This window comes from Motacilla alba, unplaced genomic scaffold, assembly GCF_015832195.1.
Source record: "Motacilla alba alba isolate MOTALB_02 unplaced genomic scaffold, Motacilla_alba_V1.0_pri HiC_scaffold_28, whole genome shotgun sequence".
Taxonomy (NCBI): Eukaryota; Metazoa; Chordata; class Aves; order Passeriformes; family Motacillidae; genus Motacilla; species Motacilla alba.
The window spans coordinates 219137-237868 of NW_024037374.1; the positions used below are offsets into that span (position 1 = coordinate 219137).

Genomic DNA, 18732 nt, shown 5'->3' on the forward strand with positions numbered 1-18732 from the left:
CACCCAAAATCCACCCAGAACCTGGAGGGACACCATGAGAACCCCAAAATTCACCCAGAACCTGGTGGGACACCATGAGAACCCCAAAATCCACCCAAAATCCACCCAGAACCTGGAGGGACACCATGAGAACCCCAAAATCCACCCAGAACCTGGAGGGACACCATGAGAACCCCAAAATCCACCCAAAATCCACCCAGAACCTGGAGGGACACCATGAGAACCCCAAAATCCACCCAAAATCCACCCAGAACCTGGAGGGACACCCCCAGAACCCCAAAATCCACCCAGAACCTGGTGGGACACCCCCAGAACCCCAAAATCCACCCAAAATCCACCCAGAACCACGTGGGACACCACAAAAATCCCAAAATCCACCCAAAATCCACCCAGAACTGCATGGGACACCCCCAGAACCCCAAAATCCACCCAAAATTCACCCAGAACCTGGTGGGACACCATGAGAACCCCAAAATCCACCCAAAATCCCCCCAGAACCTGGTGGGACACCATGAGAACCCCAAAATTCACCCAGAACCTGGAGGGACACCACCAGAACCCCAAAATCCACCCAAAATCCCCCCAGAACCTGGTGGGACACCCCCAGAACCCCAAAATCCACCCAAATGTCCCCAAACCCTCAGGGTGGCACCTCAAGAACCCCCAAATTCTCCCCAAACTCTTGTGTGACACCCCCAGAAGCCCCAAATCCCCCCAAATGTCCCCAAAGGCTCGTGTGACACCCCCAGAATCCCGGAGGTGACATTTCTGGGGCTGTTGGTGGCTTTTGTCACCCCGAGCCCTCCCCCAGGGACGTTTTTGGGGCGTTTTGCTCCTTTTCCCCATTTTCCCCCTCTTTGGGGGCTCTGCTGCTCCTCGCGGCCCTGAGGCCACCCCCGTGTCACCCGGGGTGTCACCGTGTCACCCGGGGTGTCACTGTCACACCCCCAGGAGGGTGGCACTGTCCCACGTGGTGTCACCGCGGTGTCACCAAGTCAGGAGGTGACGGTGTCACCCCCTGCCACCACCGCCTGTGTCCTGACGGGGACACGGGGACACGGGGACATCGGGGACACCCGGGGAGAGCTGGACAGGGACACGGGGACACAGGGATGGGGACACGGGGACAGGGGACAGGGGATGGGGACAGGGACACGGGGACAGGGACAGGGACACGGGGACAGGGGATGGGGACAGGGACACGGGGACAGGGACAGGGATGGGGACAGGGACATGGGACGGGGACAGGGGATGGGGACAGGGACATGGGACGGGAACATGGGACGGGGACAGGGACAGGGACAGGGGACGGGGACAGGGATGGGGACGGGGACAGGGATGGGGACAGGGACAGGGGATGGGGACAGGGGATGGGGACAGGGACATGGGACGGGAACATGGGACGGGGACAGGGACAGGGACAGGGGACAGGGACAGGGGATGGGGACAGCGGGGACAGAGGATGGGGACAGGGACAAGGGGTGATGACAGGGGACAGGGGATGGGGACAGGGGACAGGAACAGGGGACAGGGGACAGTGACAGAGGACAGGGACAGGGATGGGGACAGGGGACAGGGGGTGGGGACAGGGACGAGGCCAGGGATGGGGACAGGGACAGGGGACAGGGACAGGGATGGGGACAGGGGACAGGGGGTGGGGACAGGGACGAGGCCAGGGATGGGGACAGGGATGGGGACAGGGACAGGGAATGGGGACAGGGGACAGGAACAGGGGATGAGGACGGGGATGGGAACAGGCATGGGGACAGGACAGGGGACGGGGACAGGGATGATGACAGGGGACAGGGAACAGAGGAGATGGACAGGGGACACAGTGAGGGGCAGGGGACATGGACAGCTGGACATGGATAGGTGACACAGACGGACACAGGGACAGGTGACCTGGACAGGTGACATGGACAGCTGGTGACCCCCCCAAGCTGTCATCGGGGGGGTGTCCCCAAAGCGTGTCCCCGAGCGTGTCCCCTCCCCCAAGCTCCGCCGCGCCTCCTTTGGACAAAATCCGGTTTATTTGGGCTCCAAAAAGTCACAATTGGGCCCCAAAATTGGGCGGGGACCCCCCCAAAGAGGGACCCACCCACAAAAGGGGGGACCCCCAAAACTGGGGGGGGGGTCCTGGTGACCTGGGGGGGAGGGGCCTGAGCCCCAAATTGGGGCGGGGGGAGGGGACCCCCCATCCCCCCTGGGGGTGACGTCATTACCCGCGGCCTGCAGGACGGGGTGCGCCCGGGTTGGGGGGGTCACGGAGGGGAGACCCCCCCCCAAAAAAAGGGGACCACTCCCCAAATGGGGGACCCCCGCCCCCACAGCTCCCCCAGCCCCCCCCGAGCCCCCCCAGCCCCTCAGGGCCCCCCCCCGCACCTCGGGGCCGCTCGGGCCGGGCCCGGGGTCGCCGCCTGTCGCCATGGCAACGCCGCCGGAAATCCCGGCCCTGCGCGCCGCGGGGCGCGCTGGGAAACGTAGTCCTCGATCGCCGCGCGGTGCATGCTGGGAGGTGTAGTCGCGGCTCTGTGCACGCTGTCGCTGCCGCACGGCGCGCGGGGCACGCCGGGAGTTGTAGTCCGGAGCTCCGCCCCCCTGGGCCGCGCCGGGGCTGCCGGGAGGCGGCGCCATCATGGCGGATCCGCCGGAGGAGGCGGGGGGCGGCCCGGCCGTGAGTGGGGGGCTGCAGGGGGATTTGGGGGAATTTGGGGGGTCTGGGGGGCGGCCCGGCCGTGAGTGGGGGGCTGCAGGGGAATTTGGGGGGAGTTTGGGGGGTCTGGGGGGCGGCCCGGCCGTGAGTGGGGGGCTGCAGGGCGATTTGGGGGGGTCTGGGGGGCGGCCCGGCCGTGAGTGGGGGGCTGCAGGGGGATTTGGGGGGAGTTTGGGGGGTCTGGGGGGCGGTACGGCCGCCCTATGGATCCTGGCGGGACCGGAGGAGGAGCTGGGGGGGATCTGGAGGCCGTGGGGGGCGGTGCAGGGCCCTGAGGGGAGATTGGGGGGGCTCTGAGGGCTGGGGGTGCTGGGGGGGGGGGGTCTGTGAGAACCGGGGGGTCTGGGGGCGTCTGGGGGGGTGTGGGGTGTTCTGGGGGGGTTTGGGGGGGACCTCTGAGGGCTGGGGGGGGGCATAGGCGCTTGGGAAGGTTTTGGGGGGATTAGAGGGGCTGAGAGATTTGGGGGTGCCATAGAGACTGGGGAGGTTTTTTTGGGGCTGGGGGGAGGTTTGGGGGGGCCATAGGTACTGAGGGGAAGTTTTTTGGGGGGGCCATAGGGACTGGGGGTCGTTTTATGGACTGGGGGAAGGTTTTGGGGCTGGGGGGGCCGTAGGGACTGAGGGAACAGTTTTGGGGGGCCCATAGGAGCTGAGGAGAGTTTTGAGGCTGCCATAGAGACTGGGGAGGGTTTTTGGGGCTGGGGGAGGTTTGGGGGGGGGCCATAGGGACCTGGGGGAGGATTTTTGGCACTCGGAAGGGGATTTTTGGGGCTTGGGGAGGGTTTTTGGGGCTGGGGGAGGTTTGGGGGGGGCCATAGAGACTGGGGGAAGAGTTTTGGGGGGGCATAGGGGCTTGGGGGAGATTGGGGGGGGGCTGTAGGGACTGGGGGGGGGGAATTTTTGGGGCTGGGGGCGGTTTGGGGGGCCAGAGGGACCTGGGGGAGGTTTTTTGGGGCCGGGGTCCCCGCAGTCCGGCGGCTCGGGGTGGGGGGGGGTCTCAGCCCGTGTGTCCCCCCCCAGCAGGGCGGGCCGGGGGTCGCGGGGCCCCCCCGGGGGCGGCAGCGGCTGGAGGCGCTGCTGAACCGCAGCCTCCGCATCCGCATGTCGGACGGGCGGACCCTGGTGGGCGCCTTCCTGTGCACGGACCGGCAGAGCAACGTCATCCTGGGCTCGGCGCAGGAGTTCCTCAAGGCCGCAGGTCCGGGGGGCTCCGGGGGGGAAGTTTTAGGGGGTCCTGGGGGGGTTTTGGGGTGTTCTGGGGGGTTTTGGGGGTCTGAGGGGGGTGGGAGCGTTCCCAAGCTCTCACTGCCAGAGCAGCGTGATCCTGGGCTCGGCGCAGGAGTTCCTCAAGGCCGCAGGTTTGGGGGGGTCATGGCGGGGTTTTGGGGGGTCCTGGGAGGGTTTTGGGGTGTTCTGGGGGGTTTTGGGGGTCTGAGGGGGCTGGGAGCCTTCCTGTGCACGGACCGGCAGAGCAACGTGATCCTGGGCTCGGCGCAGGAGTTCCTCAAGGCCGCAGGTTTGGGGGGCTCTGGGGGGGTCATGGCGGGGTTTTGGGGGGTCCTGGGGGGGTTTGGGGGGTCCTGGCGGGGTTTTGGGGATTTGAGGGGGGTGGGAGCGTTCCCAAGCTCTGACCGCCAGAGCAGCGTGATCCTGGGCTCGGCGCAGGAGTTCCCCAAGGCCGCAGGTCCGGGGGGCTCTGGGGGGATCCTGGGGGGGTTCTGGGGGGGTCCTGGGAGGGTTTTGGGGTGTTCTGGGGGGTTTTGGGGGTCTGAGGGGGCTGGGAGCCTTCCTGTGCACGAACCGCCAGAGCAACGTCATCCTGGGCTCGGCGCAGGAGTTCCTCAAGGCCGCAGGTCCGGGGGGCTCCGGGGGGGGAAGTTTTAGGGGGTCCTGGGGGGGTTTTGGGGTGTTCTGGGGGGTTTTGGGGGTCTGAGGGGGGTGGGAGCGTTCCCAAGCTCTCACCGCCAGAGCAGCGTGATCCTGGGCTTGGCCCAGGAGTTCCTCAAGGCCGCAGGTTTGGGGGGCTCATGGCGGGGTTTTGGGGGGTCCTGGGGGGGTTTTGGGGTGTTCTGGGGGGTTTTGGGGGTCTGAGGGGGCTGGGAGCCTTCCTGTCCACGGACCACCAGAGTCAACGTGATCCTGGGCTCGGCCCAGGAGTTCCTCAAGGCCGCAGGTTTGGGGGGTCCTGGGAGGTTTTGGGGGGTCCTGGGGGTTTTGGGGGGTCCTGTGGGGGGTTTTGGGGGTTCCTGGGGGTCTTTGGGGGTGGGAGCGTTCCCAAGCACTCACTGCCAGAGCAGCGTCATCCTGGGCTCGGCGCAGGAGTTCCTCAAGGCCGCAGGTCCGGGGGGCTCTGGGGGGGTCCTGGGGGGAGTTTGGGGGTCTTTGGGGGTTTTTGGGGGGTCCTGGGGTGGAGTTTGGGGTGTTCTGGGGGTCTTTGGGGGGGTGGGAGCGTTCCTGTGCACGGACCACCAGAGCGAGCAGAGTGATCCCGGGCTCCGCTCAGGAGTTCTGCGGGTTCCCTGAAGGCCGCAGGTTCGGGGGGGCTTTGGGCAGTTTTTGGGGGGTTTTAGGGCAGTTTTGAGGGGTCCTGGGGGTCGTTTTTGGGGTGTTCTGGAGGAGTTTTTGGGGGGTTTCGGGGTCTGAGGGAGGTTTTGGTGCTCCTCAGCTCCGACCACCCGGGATTCCACCAGGAATTCCTGAAAGCTGCGGCTCCGGGGGGGCTTGGGGGGTCTTTGGGAAGATTTTGGGGTTTTTGGGGAGGGTTTTGGGGTTTTTCGGGGGGGAACCTGGGCGGTTTTTGGGGGGATCTTTGGGAGATTTTTTGGGTGGCCTTTGGGGGTTTTTTGGGGGGATCTTTGGGGGTGTCTTTGGGGTTTTTCTGGTGGGGATTTTGGGGTTTTTCTGGGGGGTCTTTTGGGTTTTTCTGGTGGGGATTTTGGGGTTTTTTGGGGGGGTCTTTGGGGGTGTCTCTGGGGTTTTTCTGGTGGGGATTTTTGGGGTTTTTCTGGGGGGTCTTTGGGGTGCTGTTGGGGTTTTTAGGGGGGCTCTGAGCCCTTTCTCCCCCTGCAGACGCGTTCCCGGGCAGTGAACCCCGAGTTCTGGGGCTGGCCATGGTCCCCGGGCACCACATCGTGTCCATCGAGGTGGAGCCCCCCTACCCCTGAGGGACCCCCGGATGGACCCCAAAACCGCCGAGGGACCCCAAAACCACCTGAGAGACCCCAAGAGACCCCAAAACCACCTGAGAGACCCCAAAACCACCTGAGAGACCCCCAAAAACACCTGATGGACCCCCACAAACACCGGATGGACCCCTGGATGGACCCCAAAACACCCGAGGGACCCCAAAACCACCTGAGAGACCATGAGAGACCCCAAAACCATCTGAGAGACCCCAAAAACACCGGATGGACCCCCCCCAGTGCCTCATGGACCCCCTGGATGGACCCCCCCCCCCCCAAACCCATTTGGGGACCCCCGAAGACTTTGAGGCCCCCCCCCCACCCCCAAAATGTCCCTGGGGGTTTGGGGGTCCCCATTAAAGCCCCCCCTTGGTGACGCTGTCCCCGTGTGACGCTCGTGGGTGTCCCCAACCCCCCCCCAATTGTTTGAGACAGGAGACCCCCGCCCCAAATTCCTGCCCCTCCCCCAAATTCCTGCCCCTCCCCCATTTCCTGAGCCCCCTCCCCCCAATTCCTGCCCCTCCCCCAAATTCCTGCCCCTCCCCCATTTCCTGAGCCCCTCCCCCCAAATTCCTGCCCCTCCCCCATTTCCTAACCCCCCCCAATTCCTGCCCCTCCCCCAAATTCCTGCCCCTCATCGCCCCTCCCCCACCCCCCGCCCCTCCCCCACGGAGCCGTCGGGCTTTGCCATTAATTTAATCTCAGGTACAAAATAGCTTCTGGGGGGGGGAGGGGAGGGGAGGGGGGCGCCCGCCCCTCCCCCACCCCCACAACCACCGGGGGCCCGGCGAGGGGGGGGGAGGGGGACACGGGGGTGGGGGGAGGGGCGGGGCGGCCGCAGGGCCCAGCACCATGATGGGGGTGGGGGCGGGGCGAGGGGGGGGGGGGGTGACAACCCTCCCCTCCCCCCCCTCAAAGGTCAGGGGTCACCGGGTGACGGGACAAGGGGGGGGGAGGGGTCACCGGGGTCACGGTGACCAAAAAACCCCCCCCCAGACCCCTCCCCCCCCCCCCCCCGGGAGTCGGGGACCCCCGGCCCGACCCCCCAATAAATAAAGCGACCCCTCCCCCCCCTCCCCGCGTATAAATTAAAAAAGAGGAAAAAAAAAAAAGAAAAAAAATCATTTACAAAAAAAAAGCGAAAAACCCAAAACGAGGCTCGGGGAAAGGGGGGGAGGGGCACCCCGAGGCCCCTCCCCCCGCGGGGGGGCTGCTGCTGCCCCCCCTTTTGGGGGGGAGGGGGTAGCACAGGCCCCTCCCCCCTTTGCACCATGGGTGGGGGGGAGCCCCTCCCCCCCCGTAGAGACCTGAGCCCCACCCCGCGAGGGGGGAGGGGCGGAGGGGGCACCCCCCAAAAAAATCCTGCCCCTCCCCCCCCAGTGCCCCTCCCCCCGGCCCGGACCCGTATGGGGGGGGAGGGGCGGCTGGGTGTGGGGGTGGGGCGAGTTTTTGGTTGAATCTTGGCAAGGGGTCCGACCCCTCCCAAAAAAAGTGCCCCTCCCCCCAGCCCCTCCCCCCCTTTAATGCTGAGGGGAGGGGGCGGGGACCCCCCCCAGGCCCCCCCTTTGAGTGGGGGGAGGGGCAAAAACTCCCCCAAAATGGGGGGGGGGGAGGGGCCGGAGCGGAACCTCCCCTCCCCCCACCCCCTGTGAGTTCACAGACCCCCAAACGCGGGGGTGGGGGAGGGGCAGCAGAGACCCCCCCCCATCCCCCACGGCGGGGGGCGGGGCGGCGGGGGAGGGGCTCGGTGGGTTCCTGGAATTGGGGTTTTTGTATAAAACCGGGGGTTCCCACCCAAAGCCCCTCCCCCCGCCGTGGGGGAGGGGCGTCCTGTCCGGCCCGGCGATTTTTGGGGCGATTTCTCCGTGAATAAATAAAAAGTGTTCGTGGGGGGAGGGGCGGTCCCCCCCGGCCCCTCCCCCGCCGCGGTGGCCCCCGGGGGGGGCAGGGCTCATCTGGGGGTCGGCGGCGTCACCTGGGGGGGGATGGGAAGGGGGAGGGGTCACCTCGGCACCCCCCCCTTGGGGACACCGGGAGGGGACGGCCCCCACACAGGTGTCCCCACCCCCCCCGGGTGTCCCCAGGTCTACCCAGGTACATCCCCAGCTGTCCCCAGGTGTCCCAGGTGTGTCCCCCACTGTCCCAGGTGTCCCAGGTGTGTCCCCCCCAATGTCTCAGGTGTGTCCCCAGCTGTCCCATGTCCCCCCAGGTGTGTCCCCAGGTGTGCCAGGTGTCCCAGGTGTGTCCCGGGTGTGTCCCCAGGTGTGCCAGGTGTGTCCCCCGCTGTCCCCAGCTGTCTCCAGGTGTGCCCAGGTGTCCCCAGGTGTCCCAGGTGTGTCCCCAGCTGTCCCCAGGTGTCGCAGGTGTGTGCCCAGGTGCATCCCCAGCTGTCCCAGGTGTGTCCCCAGGTGTCCCAGGTGTGTCCCCAGCTGTCTCCAGGTGTGCCCAGGTGTCCCGGGTGTGTCCTGGGTGTCCCAGGTATGCCAGGTATGTCCCTGGGTGTGCCCAGGTGTCCCAGGTGTGTCCCCCACTGTCCCCAGCTGTCCCGGGTGTGTCCCCAGGTGTATCCCCAGCTGTCCCCAGCTGTCCCCAGGTGTGTCCCCCGCTGTCCCCAGCTGTCCCCAGGTGTGTCCCCCGCTGTCCCCAGCTGTGCCCAGGTGTGCCCAGCTGTCCCATGTGCCCTCAGGTGTGTCCCCAGCTGTCCCAGCTGTCCCAGGTGTCCCCAGGTGTGTCCCCAGGTGTGTCCCCCGCTGTCCCAGGTGTCTCCAGCTGCCCCATGTGCCCCCAGGTGTGCCCCAGGTCTGTCCCCAGGTGTCCCCACCTGTCCCAGGTGTGTCCCCAGCTGTCCCCAGGTGTGCCCAGCTGTCCCCAGCTGTCCCCAGGTGTGTCCCCAGCTGTCCCAGCTGTCCCAGGTGTGTCCCCAGGTGTCTCCAGCTGTCCCCAGGTGTGTTCCCCGCTGTCCCCAGGTGTGTCCCCAGCTGTCCCAGCTGTCCCAGGTGTGTCCCCAGCTGTCCCCAGGTGTGTCCCCAGCTGTCCCCAGCTGTCCCAGGTGTATCCCCAGCTGTCCCAGGTGTGTCCCCAGCTGTCCCAGGTGTGTCCCAGGTGTGTCCCCAGCTGTCCCAGCTGTCCCCAGGTGTCCCGGCCGCTCACCAGGGTGAAGCCGTCGTAGATCTGCATCAGCTCCTCGGTCTTGTACTGCTCGAGGACGATGACGCCGGCCAGGCCGCCGCCGCGGCGCCGCGCGCAGCCCTCGCAGTGCACCAGGTACGTGTTGCGCCCGCCCGTCTCGCTCGTCACAAACAGGATGTTGAACACCTCCACCTGCGGGGACAGCGGGGACCGGGGACAGGGACACCAGGGGTCAGGGACAGCCGGGGACACCCAGGGGTCAGGGACAGCCGGGCACAGGGACAGCCAGGGGTCAGGGAACAGCCGGGGACAGGGACACCAGGGGTCAGGGACAGCCGGGGACAGCCAGGGGTCAGGGAATGGCCGGGGACAGGGACAGCCAGGGGTCAGGGACAGCCAGGGACAGCCAGGGGTCAGGGAATGGCCGGGGACAGCCAGGGGTCAGGGAACGGCTGGGGACAGCCAGGGGTCAGGGCAGTGGTCAGGGAATGACCAGGGACAGCCCATGCCCAAGGCCAAGGCCACCCCAGGGCCACACCCAGCGGTGTGGCAGTGCCATGGCTGTGTCCCCAGCCCCATGGCAGTGCCGTGGCTGTGTCCCCATCGCCAGGGTGGCAGTGCCATGTCCCCATCGCCAGGGTGGCAGTGCCATGGCCATGTCCCTGTCCCCAGTGTGGCGGCAGTGGCCGTGTCCCCATCCCCAGCGTGGCGGCGGTGGCCATGTCCCCATCCCCAGCGTGGCGTCGGTGGCCATGTCCCCATCCCCAGCGTGGCGGCGGTGGCCGTGTCCCCATCCCCAGCGTGGCGGCGGTGGCCGTGTCCCCGTCCCCAGGGTGGCAGTGGCCATGTCCCCATCCCCAGGGCAGCAGTGGCCGTGTCCCCATCCCCAGGGCAGCGGTGGCCGTGTCCCCATCCCCAGCGTGGCAGTGCCGTGTCCCCATCCCCAGCGCGGCGGTGGCCGTGTCCCCGTCCCCAGGGTGGCAGTGCCGTGTCCCCATCCCCAGGGTGGCGGTGGCCGTGTCCCCATCCCCAGCGTGGCAGTGCCGTGTCCCCATCCCCAGGGTGGCAGTGGCCGTGTCCCCATCCCCAGGGCAGTGGTGGCCGTGTCCCCATCCCCAGCGTGGCAGTGCCGTGTCCCCATCCCCAGCGTGGCAGTGCCGTGTCCCCGTCCCCAGGGTGGCGGTGGCCATGTCCCCATCCCCAGGGCAGCGGTGGCCGTGTCCCCGTCCCCAGCAGCGGTGGTGGCACTCACGTCGCACTCGTTGCAGTAGTAGGCCGGCTCGTCCTTGACGCGGCCCTGGTAGGCGATCTTCTTCCCCGCGCGCACCAGGCTCTCGCGCTGCACCTGGCAGTGCTTGATGGACTGCAGCAGGCAGTACCTGCGGGGACACCGAGGGGACACCTGAGACACCCGCGCCACCTGGGGCCACCCGGGGCACCTGAGCCACCCGGGCCACCTGTGACACCTGTGACACCTGTGACACCTGAGCCACCTGGGGCCACCCGGGGCACCTGAGCCACCCGGGCCACCTGTGACACCTGCGACACCTGAGCCACCTGGGCCACCTGTGACACCTGGGGCCACCCAGGGCACCTGAGCCACCCAGGCCACCCAGGGCACCTGGGGCCACCCGGGGCACCTGTGACACCTGGGCCACCTGAGGCACCTGTGGCACCCACCCTGGGGACACCTTCACAAGGGACAGTGTCACCTGTGGCACCTGCTGTCATCTGCTGTCACCCACCCTGGGGACACCATCACCAGGGACAGTGTCACCTATGGCACCTGAGGCACCCACCCTGGGGACACCATCACCAGGGACAGTGTCACCTGTGGCACCCACCCTGGGGACACCATCACCAGGGACAGTGTCACCTGTGGCACCCACCCTGGGGACACCATCACCAGGGACAGTGTCACCTATGGCACCTGAGGCACCCACCCTGGGGACACCTTCACGAGGGACAGTGTCACCTATGGCACCTGAGGCACCCACCACGGGGACACCATCACCAGGGACAGTGTGACCCGTGGCACCTGAGGCACCTGTGACACCCACCACGGGGACACCTTCTCCAGGGACAGTGTCACTGCCGTCACCCACCCCAAGGGCGCCGTCCCCAGGGACACTGGCACCCGCTGTCACCCACTGTGGGGACACTGTCACCAGGGGCACCCAAGCCACCAAGTCCTCCTGTGTCCCCATCCCATGTCCCCGTCCCCACCCTGTCCACGTCACTCCCTCCCCAGGCGTCCCCAGGTGTCCCCAGGCGTCCCCAGGCGTCCCCAGGTGTCCCCCCCTCACTTGATCATCTTGTAGAGGTCGGGGTCGCTGATCTTGACGGTCCTGGCCACGTTCCAGGACACGTGGATCATGGGCACGATGGACTTGACGTTCTTCACCTCGTTCCACTCGTAGCGCTCCAGGGCCAGCTGGTACTGGTACGCTGGGGACAGCGGGGACAGCGGGGACGTCGCGGCCACCGCGCCCCTCAGCCCCCCCGGGCCACCACGCACAGCCCCCCGGGACGCCCCGCGGCCACCACGTGGCAGCGCCCACGGTGTGTCCCCAGTGTCCCCACTGTCAATGTCACCCCAGTGTCCCCATTGCCACCCCAATGTCCTCAATGTCCCCAGTGTCCCCATTGCCACCCCAGTGTCCCCAATGTCCCCATTGTCAATGTCACCCCAGTGTCCCCATTGCCACCCCGGTGTTAATGTCACCCCAGTGTCCCCCAGTGTCCCCATTGTCAATGTCACCCCAGTGTCCTCAATGCCACTCCAGTGTCCCCAATGTCACCCCAGTGTCCCCATTGCCGCCCCAGTGTCCCCAATGTCCCCATTGTCAATGTCACCCCAGTGTCCTCAATGTCACCCCAGTGTCCCCTCACCGGTGAGCGGCCCCACGTTCCAGGCGATGTTTCCCTCAGTGTCCCCCGTGTCCCCAGTGTCCCCAATGTCCCCTCAGTGTTCCCTCACCGGTGAGCGGCCCCACGTTCCAGGCGATGTTGCTGTCCCCCCACGATGTCCCCAGTGTCCCCAATGTCCCCTCAGTGTCCCCAGTGTCCCCCGTGTCCCCTCACCGGTGAGCGGCCCCACGTTCCAGGCGATGTTCCCGTCAGTGTCCCCAATGTCCCCAATGTCCCCAGTGTTCCTGATGTCCCCAATGTCCCCAATGTCCCCTCAGTGTCCCCTCACTGGTGAGCGGCCCCACGTTCCAGGCGATGTTGCTGTCCCCCCACGATGTCCCCAGTGTCCCCAGTGTCCCCTCAGTGTCCCCTCACCGGTGAGCGGCCCCACGTTCCAGGCAATGTTGCTGTCCCCCCACGATGTCCCCAGTGTCCCCAGTGTCCCCCGTGTCCCCTCACCGGTGAGCGGCCCCACGTTCCAGGCAATGTTGCTGTCCCCCCACGATATCCCCAGTGTCCCCCGTGTCCCCAGTGTCCCCAGTGTCCCCTGTGTCCCCTCACCGGTGAGCGGCCCCACGTTCCAGGCGATGTTGCTGTCCCCCCCCGATGTCCCCAGTGTCCCCAATGTCCCCAGTGTCCCCTCAGTGTCCCCTCACCGGTGAGCGGCCCCACGTTCCAGGCGATGTTGTTGCCCAGTCCGTGTGCACCCAATGTTGATCCCACCAATGTCCCCAGTGTTCCTGATGTCCCCAATGTCCCCTCAGTGTCCCCTCACCGGTGAGCGGCCCCACGTTCCAGGCGATGTTGTTGCACCAGCCCGTGGCCTGCACCCAGTGCACGGTGCCGGCGTTGATCCACACCAGGTCCCCGGGGCGCTGCACGAACCGGTACACCGGGATGTTGGAGCGGTACAGGTCCTCCAGGATGGGCCACCACGAGCCCGTCAGGTAATCCACGCCGTGCCTGCGCCGGGGGCGTGGTCAGTCGCGGCCCCGCCCGCACCTGGACGCGCCCACAGGGCCCCGCCCGTTCCCTGCCGGCCCTGAACTGCTCCCCGGTGCTTAAAAATGGGACAGGCCACGCCCCCTGCAGGTGGCCACGCCCCCAGTGCATAACCACACCCCTGCGTTATCAGGCCACGCCCACTGACTCCACCCAGGCCACACCCCCAATAATTAACAGTGATTATTGGGGGTGGTCCTACTTATGCAGACTCCACCCCTTTTCCCACACCCCACCCCTTCTATGCCCCCCTTCATAACCACGCCCTCCTTCATGCAGGACACGCCTCTTTTATGGAGGCTCCGCCCACCTGTCACAGAAGGCAGAGATGCTCTCCCAGTAGTGCTGCCCCAATAACCCCGCCCCTCTCAATGACCACACCCCATTTTATGCAAACAACCCCTACTTCATGCAAGCCACGCCCAACTTAAGCAGACCACGCCCCTCATTTATGCAGACCACGCCCTCGTGTCGCACTAGGCAGGGATGTTCTCCCAGTAACTGCACCTCCTTTATGCAAACCCCGCCCCTTTCACTGACCACATCCTTTATGCGAACCACACCCATTTTATGCAGACCACGCCCCCTCATTTATGCAGACCACACCCACTTGTTGCACAAGGCAGGATTGTTCTCCCAGTAACTGCACCTCCTTTATGCAAACCCCGCCCCTTTCACTGACCACACCCTTTATGTGAACCACACCCATTTTATGCAGACCACGCCCCCTCATTTATGCAGACCACGCCCACTTGTTGCACAAGGCAGGATTGTTCTCCCAGTAACTGCACCTCCTTTATGCAAACCCCGCCCCTTTCATTGACCACACCTTTTATGCGAACCACGCCCAGTTGTGACCACACCCATTTTTATGCAAGCCACGCCCCTTCATTTATGCAGACCACGCCCTCCTGTCGCACTAGGCAGGGATGCTCTCCCAGTAACTGCACCTCCTTTATGCAAACCCCGCCCCTTTCACTGACCACACCCTTTATGCGAACCACACCCATTTTATGCAGACCACACCCGGTTTTATGCAAACCACGCCCCCTCATTTATGCAGGCCCCGCCCACCTGTCGCAGAAGGCGGAGATGGTCTCCCAGTAGTGCTCGTGCACCGCGAACCACTCGCAGTCGCCGGGGCCGATGTTGATGTTCACCGAGCAGAAGTTGTTGTTCTCCTGGTGGCCTGCGGGGGACGCTGTCACCGTCACCGTCACCGTCACCTCGTGCCACCCCCACCGCTGTCGGCTTTTTGTCGCCTCCCACCAAAAAAATCCCGGCCAAAGCCCCAAAAATAAAAAAATAAAATCCCCATGAAAATCCCTCCAAAAATGTCGCAAAGAAACGGCAAAAATTAGGGAAAAATTCCTAAAAAAAGGCAAAAAAAAAAATCCCACAGGAGTCAACAGCTGCGCCCAGGTGTGCCCCAGTGTGCCCAGGTATGCCCAGGTGTGTTTTGGGTGTCCCCCAGGTGTGCCCAGGCGCCCCCAGGTGTTCCCCAGGCATGCCCAGGTGCACCCAGCTGAGCCCAAGTGTGTCCAGGTGCATTTTGGGTGTTCTCCAGGTGTGCCCATGTGCCCCCAGGTGCGCCCAGGTGTGCCCAGGTGCACCCAGCCGTGCCCAAGTGTGCCCAGGTGCATTTTGGGTGCTCCCCAGGTGCCCCAAGGTGCCCCCAGGTGTGCCCATGTGCCCCCACGTGCGCCCATGTGCCCCCACGTGTGCCCAGGTGTGTGCCCAGGTGTGTGCCCAGGTGCCCCAGCTGTCCCCAGGTGTTCTCCAGGTGTGCCCCAGGTGTGCCCAGCTGTCCCCAGGTGCCCCAGCTGTGTGCCCAGGTGTGCCCAGGTGTTCTCCAGGTGTGCCCCAGCTGTGCCCCAGCTGTGCCCAGGTGTCTGCCCAGGTGCACCCAGGTGTGCCCAGCTGTGTGCCCAGCTGTGCCCAGGTGTGCCCAGGTGTGTGCCCAGGTGCCCCAGCTGTCCCCAGCTGTGCCCAGGTGTGTGCCCAGCTATACCCAGGTGCCCCAGGTGTGCCCAGGTGTGTGCCCAGGTGCCCCAGCTGTCCCCAGGTGCCCCAGCTGTGTGCCCAGGTGTGTGCCCAGGTACCCCAGGTGTGCCCAGGTGTGCCCAGGTGCCCCAGCTGTGTGCCCAGGTGCCCCAGCTGTGTGCCCAGGTGTGCCCAGGTGCCCCAGGTGTGCCCAGCTGTCCCCAAGTGTGCCCAGCTGTGTGCCCAGCTGTGCCCAGGTGTGCCCAGGTGCTCCCAGGCGCGCGCGGCTCACCGGGGGTGCGGCTGCCGGGCACTTTCATGTAGAGCTGCACGGTGTTCATGCCCAGGATGGTGTGGCCCACGTGGCTCAGCATGTTCCCCGTGGAGGACACGCGCATGAACGCCGGCAGCTTCAGCAGCTCCTGCAGCTGCGGCTTCCACCTGCGGGGACGGGGGACGGGGGACGCCCGCGTCACCCGCGGGTGACACCCACCCCGGGGGCACCGCCCGCCCCGGGGCAGCCGCGCCCCGGCACCCGAGAGTGGCACTGAGCCCCCCACTGTCACCTCAGAGTGGCCCTAAACCCCCATTGTGGCCCTGACCCCCCCATTGTCACCTCAGAGTGGCACTGACCCCCCCATTGTCACCTGAGAGTGGCCCTGACCCCCCCTATTGTCACCTCAGAGTGGCACTGACCCCCCATTGTCACCTCAGAGTGGCACTGAGCCCCCCATTGTCACCTCAGAGTGGCCCTGACCCCCCATTGTCACCTCAGAGTGGCACTGAGCCCCCCATTGTGGCCCTGACCCCCCCATTGTCACCTCAGAGTGGCCCTGACCCCCCCATTGTCACCTCAGAGTGACCCTGACCCCCCCCATTGTCACCTCAGAGTAGCCCTGACCCCCCCATTGTCACCTGAAAGTGGCCCTAAACCCCCCATTGTGGCCCTGACCCCCCCATTGTCACCTCAGAGTGGCACTGACCCCCCCATTGTCACCTGAGAGTGGCCCTGACCCCCCCTATTGTCACCTCAGAGTGGCACTGACCCCCCCTATTGTCACCTCAGAGTGGCACTGAGCCCCCCATTGTGCCCCTGACCCCCCCATTGTCACCTCAGAGTGGCCCTGAGCCCCCCATTGTGGCCCTGACCCCCCCATTGTCACCTCAGAGTGGCCCTGACCACCCCACTGTCACCTGAGAGTGGCCCTGACCCCCCATTGTCACCTCAGAGTGGCACTGACCCCCCCATTGTCACCTGAGAGTGGCACTGACACCCCCCACTGTCACCCAAGAGTGGCCCTGACCCCCCCCATTGTGGCCCTGACCCCCCCCATTGTCACCTCAGAGTGGCACTGAGCCCCCCCATTGTCCCCCAGGTGTCCCCAACCCATTTTCCCCCAGGTGTCCCCACTGTCCCCCAGATGTCTCCATTGTCCCCCAGGTGTCCCCACCCCCCTGCTGTCCCCCAGCTGTCCCCGCTGTCCCCCAGCTGTCCCCGCTGTCCCCCAGTGTCACCCGGTGTCCCCGCTGTCCCCCAGCTGTCCCCGCTGTCCCCCAGTGTCACCCGGTGTCCCCGCTGTCCCCCAGCTGTCCCCGCTGTCCCCCAGTGTCACCCGGTGTCCCCGCTGTCCCCCAGCTGTCCCCGCTGTCCCCCCAGTGTCACCCAGCTGTCCCCACTGTCCCCCAGCTGTCCCCGCTGTCCCCCAGTGTCACCCAGCTGTCCCCGCTGTCCCCCAGCTGTCCCCGCTGTCCCCCAGTGTCACCCAGCTGTCCCCGCTGTCCCCCAGTGTCACCCGTGTCCCCGCTGTCACCTCTTGGCGTCCGACAGGTCGATGTTGGTCCCGAACTTGATGATCTGGTGGGATTTCTGGTCGGGGGGGCTGGGGGGGACACGGGGTCACGGGGGGCGGGGACGGGGTCCCCAAGGGGGACATGTCACCCCCCCCAGGCCTTGGGGACACCCCCGGGGACACAGGGACACCCTGGGGACACCAGGACACCCCCCAAGGACACAGGGACCCCCCCTCACAGTGACACAGTGACACCCCTGGGACCCTTTGGGGACACTGAGACCCCCCCAAAGGACACCAGGACCCCTTGGGGACATTGGGACCCCCCCACAGTGACACAGTGACACCCCTGGGACCTTTGGGGACACTGAGACCCCCCCAAAGGACACCAGGACCCCTTGGGGACATTGGGACCCCCCCACAGTGACACCCCGGGGACCCTTTGGGGACACCGGGACCCCTTGGGGACATTGGGATCCTCCCCCCGGGGAGGGGAGGGGGTGACACGTTGTCCCCCCGGGATGTCCCCAAGAGGGGACAGGGGGTGGCCGCACCTGGGCGGGGTCTCGGTGGTGCTGTCGGGCTCCTCGGCCTCCTCGTCCTCACTGTCCTTGTCCTCCTGCGGGGACAGTGCCACCTCAGCCCCCAGGTGCCACCTCAGGATGCACGGGGACACTTGGGGACACTCCAGAGCCCAGGAGGCATTCCAGGGGACACTTGGGGACATCCTGGGGGCTCCAGGACACACACCCAGCACACCAGGGGACACTTGGGGACATCCTGGGGGCTCCAGGACACACACCCAGCACACCAGGGGACACTTGGGGACACTCGAGGACATGAGTCCCCTGCATCCGCCATGTCCCCGAGCCCTCTGTCCCCTGTGCTGTCCCCACCGTGTCCCCTGTCCCTGTGTCCCCTCCCCTGTCACCTGCAGGGACTCCTGCAAGGAGCACACCTGTACTGGGAGATGCTGGCGTGGGAGCGGCTGATGGCACAGGGCCACACCTGGCGTGTCCCCTGTCCCCAGGGTGTGTCCCCTGTCCCTGCGGTGTGTCCCGTCCCCGGGGTGTGTCCCCTGTCCCTGAGCTGTGTCCCCCGTGTGTCCCCATGTCCCCAGGGTGTCCCTGTCCCTCACCTGCAGGGACTCCTGCAAGGAGCACACCTGGTACTGGGCGTACTTGGCGATGGTGGTGTGCGAGCGGCTGGTGTCACAGCTGTGTCCCATGTCCCTGGAGTGTGTCCCCTGTCCCTGAGCTGTGTCCCCTGTCCCTGAGCTGTGTCCCCATGTCCCCTGGCCCTGTCCCTCACCTGCAGGGACTCCTGCAAGGAGGAGGCCTGGTATTGGGCGTACTTGGCGATGGTGGTGTGCGAGCGGCTGATGGCACAGCAGTGTCCCCTGTCCCTGGGGTGTGTCCCCTGTCCCTGGGCTGTGTCCCCCGTGTGTCCCCATGTCCCCAGGGTGTCCCTGTCCCTCACCTGCAGGGACTCCTGGAAGGAGGAGGCCTGGTACTGGGCGTACTTGGCCATGGTGGTGTGCGAGCGGCTGATGGCACAGCTGTGTCCCCTGTCCCTGAGCTGTGTCCCCTGTCCCTGGGGTGTGTCCCCTGTCCCTGAGCTGTGTCCCCATGTCCCCAGGGTGTCCCTGTCCCTCACCTGCAGGGACTCCTGGAAGGAGGAGGCCTGGTACTGGGCGTACTTGGCGATGGTGGTGTGCGAGCGGCTGCTCTCGCAGGGCCACACCTGGCGCGTCCCCGACAGGTCCCAGTTCTGGTCCGAGGGCTGCTGCACCTGCGTGCGCACCTCGACCGCGTGCTCGCCGCTGGCCTCCACCAGGGTCTTGGTGCTGAACAAGCCCAGGTCTGAAAAAACGGGGGGCTGGGGTCATTTTGGGGGTGTCCGGGGGGATTAGGGGGTGTCATAGGGTCAGGAAGGGTTAAATGGGGACAGGGACAGGGACAGGGGACAGGGACAAGGACAGGGACAGGGGACAGGGACAGGGACAGGGAATCTCCACCAGAGT

The 18732-nt window shown here is 66.2% G+C and overlaps 2 protein-coding genes across 4 annotated transcripts; one reads left to right on the top strand and one right to left on the bottom strand.

Moving 5' to 3' along the window:
* Positions 1-2561: 2561 nt before the first annotated feature.
* Positions 2562-6134, top strand: NAA38 (N-alpha-acetyltransferase 38, NatC auxiliary subunit). Of its 3 annotated transcripts, XM_038126176.1 has the most exons (4): positions 2573-2674; positions 3734-3911; positions 5783-5924; positions 6098-6134. In XM_038126176.1, exons 1-3 carry the CDS (start codon positions 2636-2638, stop codon positions 5875-5877), a joined length of 312 nt encoding a protein of 103 aa, XP_037982104.1. In that variant the 5' UTR covers positions 2573-2635; the 3' UTR covers positions 5878-5924; positions 6098-6134. The 3 variants fall into 3 exon arrangements, with proteins under 3 accessions (XP_037982105.1, XP_037982104.1, XP_037982103.1); XM_038126177.1 differs by lacking the exon at positions 6098-6134 and having other exon boundaries at positions 2562-2674; positions 3737-3911; positions 5783-5938; XM_038126175.1 differs by lacking the exon at positions 6098-6134 and having other exon boundaries at positions 2575-2674; positions 5783-5938.
* Positions 6135-7033: 899 nt separating this feature from the next.
* Positions 7034-18587, bottom strand: KDM6B (lysine demethylase 6B; the record flags this gene model as incomplete). Its single annotated transcript, XM_038125976.1, has 10 exons — positions 7034-7870; positions 9046-9216; positions 10277-10403; positions 11331-11472; positions 12710-12897; positions 14011-14125; positions 15212-15360; positions 16731-16799; positions 17264-17328; positions 18366-18587. Coding segments are annotated over 10 exons (1272 nt in total), but the record flags the coding sequence as incomplete, so codon positions are not given.
* Between the last annotated feature and the right edge of the window lie 145 nt (positions 18588-18732).

What these genes read in the sequence shown, in the direction of transcription:
- NAA38 (XM_038126176.1), top strand. Translation starts at nt 2,636, where the DNA reads ATGGCGGATCCGCCGGAGGAGGCGGGGGGCGGCCCGGCC. An exon ending in AGGCGGGGGGCGGCCCGGCC is followed by an intron (nt 2,675 to 3,733) that starts GTGAGTGGGGGG and finishes GTCCCCCCCCAG; the next exon opens with CAGGGCGGGCCGGGGGTCGC. An exon ending in GGAGTTCCTCAAGGCCGCAG is followed by an intron (nt 3,912 to 5,782) that starts GTCCGGGGGGCT and finishes CTCCCCCTGCAG; the next exon opens with ACGCGTTCCCGGGCAGTGAA.